Raw genomic sequence first — 12467 nt, forward strand, 5'->3', positions numbered from 1 at the left:
ATGACTATTAGCACCTGAATCAGCAATCCATGTGTTATCTGCAGGATCTTCATGTGGGTGAGCAACCATAGCAGCCAACTGAGAGGGAGGATGTCTCCCTTGATAGGAGTAATCCATTCTATGAAAGCAGTCTAAGGCATTGTGACTGAATTTTCCACAGATTTGGCAAGCTGGTCTGTCAGAGTGGAAATTAGGAGCTGCCGTAGCAGGAGTGCGAATAGGCTTCTGGGAAGAGCCGTAGCGAGGAGCAGTTGAGTATTGTCGGTTGGACACATGATTGGGGAACTTCCGTTGTGGAGAGAACTTTTGCTTGCGGTTTGGACCACCTTGATGTGGCTTGGCAGAATATAATGCAAAGGCGTTAGAATCTGGTTGAACAGAGGGTTGATGTGCAACAATTATGTTTTCAAAGTTTAACAACTCTGACTGGAACTCGTCAAAGGACAGAACACGATCCCGTGTAGCAAACGAGAATGACGAGATAAATGGAGCAAAAGAGGATTGAAGACCACCAATAACAAAGTAAATAAGTTCAGTATCCTCCACTGGCTTACCAACAACTGCCAGTTGATCAGCAAGAGATTTTGCTGACTGAAGAAACTCCAAGCAAGACTGAGAACCTTGCTTTATACTCTGTAGATGCCGCTTAAGAACAGCAATCCGCGAAGGAGATTGAGAGGCAAAACGATTAGCCAGATAATCCCAAACCTGACGAGAGGTATTCATACCATAGACATTAGCAAGAATAACATTGGTGAGAGTGGAGTTAATCCAACTCAGCAGAAATTGATCTTTTGTGTTCCACAGCGTGAAGGCTGGGTTCACAGTTGCAGTAGTGTTCCCAGTAGCATCAGTGAGGAATTTTGTAGGGCAACATTCAGACCCATCGACAAAACTAAGTAAATCAACACTCCGAAGAGCAGGGAGAAACTGAGAAAGCCAAGCAAGATGGGTAGTTTCAGTAAGTTTGGTAGTTACCAAATTAGAAACATTAGGAAAAGTATAGGTAGAAACAGAAGCAGAGCTGGAAGAGGCCATTAAAACGAAAGGATCGAATATCAATAGCGTGAGCAAAGAGGCTCTGATACCATGTAAGATTTCAATGAATTGATTGAATATTTGATAATCTTTACTGAGTATGTACATGGGTTTAAATAGAGTACAATCAAAACTGAAACTCCTTGATACTTGGAGTTTGTTCTATCTAAACTGAATACAAAATTTGAATATATAAAATCTAATCTATACATATGAAACTAACGTTTGAAATCAATGCTATCTCTGTTTTGAATATCTGTTGCATTATCTGACGTGGAGACTTGCTTAACATTTGACTCTTTATTAATGTGTTTTGTGTTAGGTGGCAATTCGTGTTCGAATCGTATCGAAATATGGGTATAAGATTATATAGGTTAATTATAGTCCAATCTATTTAATTAAACAGGTCAGACCTATCAACCATAACCAGTTAATTTTGTGTTAGGTTCCCTATCAACCCTAACCAGCTAATAGTCGATCAGTTCAATTTACCGAGCTAAAAGTTTGTATTTATGACTAATGACATAGACATGAAGCAAATCTGGGGTGGGCAATCACTTTCGTGTATCACCACCTATAATACTCCTGTATCCAAAAGAGAAAGAAAAGAAAAAAATTAATAAAAAAAAAAAGTCTGCGGATATCCTGGGCCATGAACTCGACCCAATGATCTTAACTATCTGTTAATTTTAAATTTTGGACTTGTTTTATTTTTATTCAAAACAGTGCTTTTTGTTTATGTTGGTTGTCTGATGATCCTTCTAAAATTTGGCCTTGAAATTCTTTTTGTGAGCCCGATCGTAAGTGAATTGAATACCCAAAGGGTCATCTATTCAATATCAATTTTTATTTGTAGATCGATGTCAAGTCTCCTTGTGATTTTTCTACCTAATTTATGTTTAATCATATCTCTCTTAGTAACTCACCGAATTCTTGTGATGCAGTACCGAGAACGTGTTATCTTTATTGGACAACATATAGATGAAGAGTTTAGCAATCAAATACTGGCGACAATGTTGTACCTCGATAGTGTAGATAATTCTAAAAAGCTCTATATGTACATCAATGGTCCTGGTGGAGATGTGAGTTCCTTATGAACAAGTCTTCTGCAATCAAATCCTGCTTCTTTCTCTATATTTATGTTGCTAGCGACATCTTTTGGAAAGCAATATTTGTTCTGAATCTTCCTTCTTCGCTACCTATCTTCTCAGCATCATTCCTCATCATTATCATACTATATGACTCATGGGAGTTGCAATGAATGTATGATATGTATCTGTTTTTTCTTTTCTTTTCTTTTCTTTTCTTTTCTTTCTTTCTTTCTTTCTTTTTTTCTTTTCTTTCTTTTCCTATTAAATCAATTGTGCTTTCTATTATTGTCATGCTCAAATAAACAGCTGATATTACAATGTTCAGTGTCAATAATGGCTTAATAAAATTGTTAGCAGCATTTTATATCAGTGAGCAAAAAGTAACTTACATAGGTTTTATTCTGAACAAATAAAATAAGAGAAAAAAATAAAAAAATAAAATGAATAATATACCCTACTTGGCTGAAATTTATAGCCAATTCAGAGCTGGTTACAACCAATCTTCCTCAATTTTTCCTTCCTCCATTCTTCATTGACCTTAGCAATATATAAGGCTTTTTTGATTCATGTCTGCAAATTAAGATGTGGGTTATTATGCTTCATAGCAGTTTAGCCAAATCAGAGCTGGTTGCCACTATCTCCCTTAATCTCTCCTTCCTCCTTTCTTCATAGACCTTAGCAATAAAGCTTTCAATTTTCATCTCCAACTTATCGTCATATTCCTCTTCATGCCAAAATACTTCATCGTCGCTACTATCATCATCGTTATCCTCATCATATCCATCCGAGCCATGATATTCCTCATCCTCCTCAATGTAATCCCCTGTGTCGCCTTGTGGATACTCTTCACACAGAAGCAGGAAGATTGGCCAATTCCGGTCGACTTCTTCTGAAGATGGTGTACAACTTAAAACAAGGATGGCAACGATTATTGTGTTGAAAACTGAAAACAAAAGAAGAGGATTACTTAAGAATCCATGAAGCTTGTGTTCTCGGTTTGGCAGCCAAAAGGTCAGGACCAGAATGGTTGCCAAACACAGTATCAGAGGTATCAGTATCTTGACAAATCTCATTTGCAAAATGGGAAATGTTGGTTGATTGTTTTGTGCAGGGTAAACATAATTTATAGTGTTATCTCAACAGTGCTTTTCCTCGAAAGTAAAAAGGAGTTTGTTTCTAGAATACCACTTATTTACGTGGAAATTCAGAAAGTATGCCTGTTGTAAGTAATAAAAAGCTTTCAAGCATGATATATACATATAATATACCCAGAAATTTCTTAGCTTAGGAGATAGGAAGGAACCTCCTGTGGCGGCTGTGGCTAAACTAAGAAATATTTTGAGTTCGAAGCATGTTTTCTGAGACGCGCAGGGAAGAACCGTGTAAGAATAAATCAAACCACTTATAAAAAAATAATAAATCAAACCAGACAAATTCATGAACAGTTGGATCCAATCAGCCCAAAACCAGGTCAAGTGATATGTATTGCCACGCAATTAAAGATTTTAGAGTTTTCTTTGAGGAATTGGGCTAGTTTTGACTGTTTCAATTGTGAAAGTGATTAGTAATGGCTATAAACCACACAAATATTTCATAAATATTGCCGTGCTAGGATCTAATGGTTATTAGATTTTTTTTTTTTTTTTTTTAACAAGGACTGATTTAAAGATTATTACACTCTGACGCAATAGCATAATGAGATATTTATGGGACTTTGGTGTGGTATACAACATTTTTTCAAGTTGACATTTGACTTTCTTTTTAAGAAATGTTATACACCACACATCTATCTCACTTTTATCACACTATTTGACATAACATGGTCTAGAAGCCCTTGTTAATAAAATAAAATAAAATTCAATAATTATTAGACCCTGCCACGTTATTACAGTGAAATAAAGTGTGGTATATAAAATTACTCTTTCTTTTTTGTTAAACAAACTTAAGGATATGAATTATATTGTTCGTCCCATAATGGTAATGACTTGATCATTAGCCATTTGGTTCTTTTTTTTTTTTTTTTTTTTTAATAGGCAAGATTAATTTTAAATAGCGTCAAGTTCCACAGGGTGCGTGTAACTTATCAATAAAAAAAAAAAAGAAAAAAGAAAGAAACAACATAGAGGGTTGAGGATCCCAACAAACTTCTAATAGAGTTGATATAGTGCCAAATAAAAACAATAAAAAATTAAAAATAGGCCAAATAAATGACTAAATCCAATAGTTTTTTAGCCCACCGACCAAGAAAGGGATCACCAAAAAAGGCAATTTTTGTAGGAGACCTAAAGATTAGTTGGTGGTAAGCACATTCGTGGTGGCAACAAAGGATCTTGGATGCCGTAGCGGAGAGAGTTGATTTCACTTAGATCAACTGAACTAAAGTCGTTGCAGAAGAACTCCACTTTGATGTTTGGTCAAGAAGGTGCTTGAGGGTTGGGGAGCAGGGGATATTTAGGATAGGACTGACAATTTTTTACGTGACTCATGAATCCAACACGAAAGTAGCAGGTTAGAGTTTTGTATAATCGGGTTCGAGACAATTAGGGTTGACTTGAATTCACCCATATAATAAATAGGTTAATCTCGGGTCAACTTGCTTAACCCATGGGTGACTCATTTGATCCGTAAAAAAACACATAAACCTAAAAGTAAAGTAAGTGGATTATGCAGGTCGGATCAAACAAGTCATTTATTTATTTGAGTTAGTTTTCAAATAAGATGTCAAACGAGTCGGCTCACCCATCTATTAAAATGAGTTGTGTAAGAATTATTGAATTTAATTCGTTTAACTAAATGAATCATGTTGAAGTTAGCTTTTAACTGATTGGTGTGTCGAACAACCCAACTCTGATTGCGAGCCCAACATCTTATCATTGAAAAAATCAAAACAGGCAAAGGTCCTGGTTTGGGGATGATTTGACTTTGATAGCACTAGTAAAACATTTATTGAAGCCAACCTCTCTCAGATTTGAGATTTGTATATGCTGTTGACGTGATAGTTAACAATGAATGAGAAACATAGAAATGGCTTCTTAAAAGTCAAGCTTTTACCTTTCTAAACAGAGACATCCATGTACTTTCCACATCAAGAGACCTTTCGTTACTTCGTACGAAAGATTATTAATGACATCAAACACCAAGATTTGAGGATGATTCCGTTCAGATTGGTGTTTCACTTTTTCTAGATATCTTTTTGTGATTGGATGAAGGTGACAGAGTAGCAATGCATACACATACACTTGACCTGGTCTCGGGCAGTGAGCTTAGAAATGAGACTTTGGACTCTTAATTCACCCCAGAAGAGATTCTTGGGAGGGTCAAGCCAAAGCCTTTTTATAAACAAAAAGCACACTCTATGACAGCGAGAGCCAATGAGCCAAGACCCCTTCTTCATCCTTCCTGGTGTAGGTTTCATCTCTCTCCTTTATTTAATCACAAAACTCCTTACACCCAATGCATACTTGAGTGGAACTAGCAACCAAAACAAAAAGCAGAGAATGAGGATGTCTTTGACTCTTTATTAATGTGTTTTGTGTTAGGTGGTAATTCGTGTTCGAATCGTATTGAAATATAGGTATAAAATTATATAGATTAATTATAGTAAAATCTATTTAATTAAACAAGCTAAACCTTTCAACTCTAACCAGCTAATTTTGAGTTGAGTTCCCAAATCATGTTCAAAATTGACAGCCTTAAACTTGTATAGTGTGTTTTTTGAGAACATTAATCAAAATACAGAAAACAAAATCTTTATCATAGCCTCAGTGCTTCATGCAGTACTTTTCGTAAAGTTTTTCAAATACTTTAAGTGCTAAATTTGGTGATAAGTAAATAAATTTCATTCGTAGTCCAAATATACAGAAAGCATACGAGAGAGTCTCTAAATTCAGGAAATTCTGCAAAGCTAGAAAAGCTAGGTCTAAATTCACTTATGTTATCAAGGTTTTTCTTTTCATTTTGGGATTACATTGGAAGTTCTATTTCCTGAAACTTTTGAAGTCAAATGGGGATAGTAGGCTATTGGCTATACAATGGGGGACCTTTTTTTACCTCTTCTTTTTCCTTTTTGGAGATGCATTGCTGAAGAAATTATTATGGATATTGCTTGCCTCTAGTGAAAAAAAACTGAAGATCTCCAGTAGTTCAAATAAACGTGAAAATTGCTACATATCTTCGCCGTTTATTTGAATCACGGGAGATCTCAAGTAATATTTTCATTAGAGACAAGCCAAATCCAATTAGCATACAGTTGGAGAGACTAGTTAGGAATGTCTAAAACAAGTTTGAAATCACAATCATCACTCGAAGAAAGGCAGGTCAAGGTGTAGATATTACATCAAACTATTCTACACGACACAAACAGCAGCAACAGAAAAGCCTACACTCAGCTAACTAAAGTAAACACTACCTAGAAAGGGAAGAATAAAACAACATGCCGGAGCTAATATATAGTCGATAAGTTTACAGACCAAACAAATACAGGAAAGTGAGATCCAACTAATGGAGTTGAGTTCGATTGCCAATGTGGTCAGTAACAACCTCATACTGCACAACAATGTGAGGCACATTATACTACCCTCCAGGCAAAGATACATTAATGTCAGTAGGCTTATTCCTGGAATCCGGTGGCAATGAGGACCAAGGATCTGCGCTAGATATCGGAACAGCTGCGGTTGGAGCGGCAATTGATACGAACTCGTGTTTCTGTTTTTTGGGCTTCTGCTCATGCTGGTTGCCTGCCAGAAAACTGCCCACTACAACCTGATTCAGACCAATGGAAAGGCAAATATATCAGAATTTGTCTCCAAACGCTCTGAGAACATTTCTCCCAAAACTTTGGATGGTACACTGGTTAAAAAAAGGGAAAGAATATAAATGTGAAAATAAGAGTCATACCTGCACAGGACCCGCAGCTACTAATAGACCGGCAACTCCACCGCCTACTACACGTCCATCCGGACTCGCTAATGAAACACTCATACCACCAGATCTGCTCCTTGTTCCTCCACTATCATTCGGCATGAATGATCCAGATAACGACAATATCTCAAAACGTCCCTGTAAGTACAGCAGTAGAAAGAAATTGGATACATACTAGATATTAGCAGCAGACAGTTTAATGGCATTATGAAATTAAGGCTCCCCCCCTCCCCTTTTTCCTGAGGTGCTCCACACATAAATCAATAACTAGAGATGGAAAACTAGCAGAGCTTAACTTTCTCAGGGCAGTTTCCATAAAGTGAAGCCTCAAAGGGCTAGTTGCTTCTATTCCTAAATCCATCCATTAAGCAAGTGTAGGCCCCAAGTGTCATCCAAATTACCACAACATGATTATCAGAAATGATTTTCAACAACAAACACAACTCTAACAATATCTGTCAACATAATACTATGACACCTGAAAATGTTTAGCCTAATATTCTGGAAATAACTGGAAAGTGCGCATGCGTTTGTGTAAAACACATCAATTAGTTAACAATTTTTTAACAGAAAAGAAAATACCAAGCGTACGTAAAAATGTCAAAGAGATGCATAAAGTTATGCAAAATATTTCAACAGTGTCATTGCAACTCGACTAGGTTACTAATTATCATTGAATATAAGGGGGGATATATGCATCACCTCGTATGTCAATGTGCCCCCAGAAGAATCAGGCTGACGAAGTGTGACACTTGATATCACACCATTTGCAGAGAGAATGCATATAGCTCGGGGCCCTTGCTGAGAAAAGGATATGACCTTCATTGTAACATCCTAAAACAACCAAGAGGAACATCACCTTTATGATAAAAGTCAATTTAATTGCTTGAATCAGCCATTAAAATTAAGAAGCATACAGATAGAAATCATCCTGAAGTAGTACTACAAAAACTGATATCCAGTATTTTCTACAATATGTCCCAGAATATGTGTGTCCTCCAGGTAAATCAGCATTGATTTGGAGCCCTATATTAGATGCAAATATTTTTATGAAGGACTTTGTTGAAGTATTAATTAAATGATTAAATTTACCATTTCTTATCATTTTACGCTTATAAGATAAATTGTGATTTAACATACTTATATCACTAAAGTTGGTGTAACTTAAAAATATTGGATTAAAATGATTCTACTCTTTTCAAAAGCTTAATTGCAGCACAACACCCCCAAATGCAGATAGTTTGAAGGCGCAACAGCAAATTTTGGAGGTCATTTGAAGTTTTTGAGGCCCCCCAAAAATGTAGTCAAATACCAAAGTCAACATGTTTGCAACTTTGACCATCTAATTCTCATTAATTTAAAGGGCTCAGAAGTTGGTAAAAAAAATTTAAAAAAACTAATGATTATATATCTACACATAAGCAAATCAGTATCCACATTAAGCCCAAAATAGAAAAGCAACCAGGTTTTTCACCTTTTTAGAATTGGCAAGTCTGAAGTTCTGCAGGAATGTTCCATGTTTTTATTTGTTGTGTGTTTTAAAGTATCAAAGTGACAATTTAAAAGAGTTTTACAGAAATGATCTCCTTCTTCACTCAATTAAAAATTAGCGTACCTATGAACATAAATGATAGAGAATGAACAAATAAGTTGAGAATTACAAAGATACATTCTTATATTGCAATGCATCATGTAATAGATAACATTTATAGGTAAGACATGCAGTGGATTGGAAATATATAGGAACTGACAATCCAAGGAAATGAATGCTGCCATTATACCGACTTAGATTTTCCTTTCTAGTACCTCAGTCTACTCAGAAGAAGAAAGCACAAGTATTTCAATAACATGAAACAGAAACCCAATTTACACAAATAGTTTATTGGTTGATAAGACAGAATCCCAAGGGGAAAAGGATCCTCAATGTATTGCAGTAAAAATGCATCAAAGGTTTAGGTCAAATTCTTCGTCATCCAAAGGCCAATCAAGATCCACTGTTCCATGTTTAGAACAAATGTAGGATTTTCTCTCCTACACTCACAAAATTTACCAAGCACAGTCTACGGGAAATCAGAGTAAGGACTAAATATATGGTATTCAATGACTGTCATCCTTCTCTGACCGTGAAGTCCCTATAATGTCTTCATTTAGGCAAACCAAATTTGGCATAGTGAAACTTACGGCAACACGTGATATAATAGCATACATTCAAAAGAGACCTTATTTCATCAATTACCTCGCCGGAATTAACAGTGATGATATGGGGTGTAAAATTGGCACCAACAGAGCATGCAACCCATTCACCTACAGAAGAAAATCAGTAAACATAATGAAAAGCCTTTCTCTCTGAAATAAATTTTTTATTTACAAGCTAAACAATAATGTAACATGTACCATAATTTATCTTCTAAAAGCAGAGAATTTAAAGAAAATAACCATCTCATAGGTTCCCTTCTAAAGCTGTAATCTACCACATTTAATAAAATGCAAGAGTTGGACTTGAGGGTTATATCATTTTTTTACCCCCCCAAAAAAAAAACAAAAAAAATTCTATGACTTCATAACTGATCATATATAACAGATGATCATCATACTTATGTCCGAGACAAAGGCAAATTCCGAGAACTCGCATTCTAGTAAAAAAAACTGTCTGCATGCTTAAATGATATTCATCAATTTAATAGCGCATTATTTTTGTCAAGTTTTTCCTCACAAATCTACTTTTAACACATTATAATACTTCTAATACTTTTTCATTTTCCAATCCAATTCCCAGCACATGTTTCAGATGCAACACAGATGCTGAGTATCAGGTATCTTTTAGTAATTGACATGACAATCGATGTCTGATTGGCAAGAGGCACTATATATTTTCATCAAACCAGTTCCAAAAATTATGTCACTAATTCCTGGTTATGTTGGGTTAACAACCTGCTAGGTTAAACATTTAGAACCAAAAGCTGTTTGTGACACAAACAATTACTTTGGTAAAACATCAGTGCATTTTGTTATCCAGCTCTGGTTTTTTATTTTTTATTTTTCTCAAAATATTTGTTTACATGCAAGAATCCAATGCATCTAAAAGCAAGAAATAAAAGATCTAGGCCTCTGAATAACTGAAAAACTAAATAATTTTTTTTCTGCTTTTCTGTATATCAATCTCCTGCTTTTTGCAAGGGGAAAGAGAGGAAGTATGTCAGAAAACAAAAACATAGGACTCTTTAAAGGGGAAGAATAGATTATAATCTTATACACCACATGTTAACAAAACCAAAGCAGTGCCAATATTTAAATGTTGATGCTGTAATTTCATTACCAAATTCTCATTAGAACCTGCAGATTAATACTGGGTGATGTAAAGAACTGTCCTACTACTTATTATTAGTTTGGTAAAAGAGTATTCAAACCCCAGAGTGCTACGTTCTCATTCAATGATGGCCAAGGCTTGGAATCTCAATTTCCATGCAGAACGCATGAAGCCAGCTTGATAAGAAACTAGTGAAGTATATCTTTACAAGCAATGATGTGTATCCTGATAGATGTTCCCACATGAATATAGTAATAGCATCTAGAGGAAAGTACCAAGTACTCTTGACCACATAAATAACAGGAGGATTAGCGAACGCAAAATTCAAATTTCTGACTCAGTCGGACAGAATCAAAAGTTAGTTTTGTACTAACTATTTAAGACCTTATTGCTTCAATTATATTCCAAGACACCAATATCTAGAGAACGTGGAAAAAACAACTTCCCTCTTCCCCCCCCCCTGGCAGTAAACATCAGTCAGCAAGTTGAAGAGTCACAGGTTTCAAGTCCAAAAGTCTGTTCACCATCACTTGCAAACTTGCCCTAGATTGGCACCTTTGCACAATTTTCTTCCTAAAAAGGAGAGAAGTGCCAAAATGACAGCCATGTTAAGAAGATTCCATCATTCCCATACCAACCCATAAAACTCACTCTTTTCAGAGCTACCAGATCCATCAAGATCTCAGTAAGGGCATCCAATCAGAGGCCCCACACCTACCAAACAACCCTCTTAAACTCAAATCCCTATAAGATCAATTTCACCACAAAACCAAACCAAAAACCCACATGCAAAAAACAAAACAAACTACAAACATAAACACCAAAAATCCATCTTTTAAGTTTTAACCATAAAACAAGCACACAGTCACTTAAAAAATCTCAAATGGGTACATAGCGATGAACATTTTTTCCATTACCTATATTCTCGACCTCGAACTTGGTCTTGGTCACCGAGCTGGCCGGCTTCACTTTCCCACGCTTCTCAGACGAGAAGTCTATCACCGGTGGTGGCGCCGAGGACGATATCGGCTTCGGCGACAGTGCCATCGTGACGCTACCGTCCAGCCCGTACTTCCTCGGCCGACCCCTCTTCTTCTTCCCCGGCAAAGCTGGAGTCGCCGCCGCCGGAGCCACCGTTGTCGGAGGCGGAGCGCCAACATGGGCCGCCGGAGCGGATCCACCGGCCGGAGCCGGGTTTTCGGACCTCGGAGCTACATGGTAGTCCGACGGAGCATCTGATCCCACCACTGTGACCCCAACACTTGCCTCCATAGCTAAACCCCACAGATTTTTCTATGAGCTTATCATCAAAAATCCATTTTTTTCGTTAATCTGAATCACCAAAAAAAAAAAAAAAAAAACCTCAAATTTTTTTGAAAAATCCAAAAAAAAAAAAAAAAAAAAAAAAAAACTCAAACTTGGACGCAAAACCCAGAAAAACAAAAGCTTGGATTTTTTTTCTAGAGCTAGTGAAGCTTCTATGAAGTGTTAAACTAGCAGAAGAGCTTGAAGTAAGGATTTTCAGTGAGATTTAAGACTGTTGCAGAGCTGAGCTGAAACAGAGCTCAACGGAAGATGATCTAATTTTTTTCCAAGAAAAAATTAATTTTTATTTTTGGGAAAATAGAGTGAGATTGAGAGGAAAAAAGATTGATTTTCGTGCTCAGTGATTTTTGATTTTGTGATTTGAACGGAAAATGCAGAGATAATAAAGAAACCTTGTATTTGTTGTTTTAGCTAATTGGGTGCCTAACTTTCCTAAGACTGTCCGAATTGAGATTAAAAAAATAAATGGAAAAAGAAAATGTTTGAATAAGAAAATATTGAATAATGGGGCATTGATGAATATTTTTGTGATGATTTAATATTTTATGATATAAAGACATTGATATTTGGGTATTGGTTGGAATCCGGTAGAGATTTAATATAAAATAAATTTGAAAGTGGGTGGGGGATTATCTTTGTTTTTTTCTTTTTAATTTCTTTTGAAAAAGTGGACAAAATGAAATAATAAGTAATAATTATCCCCATTATTATTTTTTATTATTTTATAATATATTATCTCTCCTTTTGGCTTGCGTGCTGTTAATATATTATATCTTTTGGGTGAA

General features: G+C 35.9%; 1 protein-coding gene across 1 annotated transcript; it reads right to left on the reverse strand.

The window, feature by feature from the left end:
- Positions 1-6411: 6411 nt before the first annotated feature.
- On the reverse strand, positions 6412-12043 carry LOC133854429 (AT-hook motif nuclear-localized protein 1). The gene is made up of 5 exons (XM_062290636.1): positions 11274-12043; positions 9286-9353; positions 7752-7883; positions 7026-7187; positions 6412-6890 (listed from the first exon to the last, which is right to left on the reverse strand). Exons 1-5 carry the CDS (start codon positions 11626-11628, stop codon positions 6702-6704), a joined length of 906 nt encoding a protein of 301 aa, XP_062146620.1. The 5' UTR covers positions 11629-12043; the 3' UTR covers positions 6412-6701.
- Between the last annotated feature and the right edge of the window lie 424 nt (positions 12044-12467).

This window comes from Alnus glutinosa, chromosome 13, assembly GCF_958979055.1.
Source record: "Alnus glutinosa chromosome 13, dhAlnGlut1.1, whole genome shotgun sequence".
NCBI lineage: Eukaryota > Viridiplantae > Streptophyta > Magnoliopsida > Fagales > Betulaceae > Alnus > Alnus glutinosa.

Excerpts from the sequence above, each read along its gene's own strand:
- LOC133854429 (XM_062290636.1), bottom strand. The coding sequence starts at position 11,628 with ATGGAGGCAAGTGTTGGGGTCACAGTGGTGGGATCAGATGCTCCGTCG. Across the intron at positions 9,354-11,273 it reads GTTCGAGGTCGAGAATATAG|GTGAATGGGTTGCATGCTCT; the intron begins GTAATGGAAAAA and ends TTTCTTCTGTAG. Across the intron at positions 7,188-7,751 it reads GGGGCACATTGACATACGAG|GGACGTTTTGAGATATTGTC; the intron begins GTGATGCATATA and ends CTGTACTTACAG.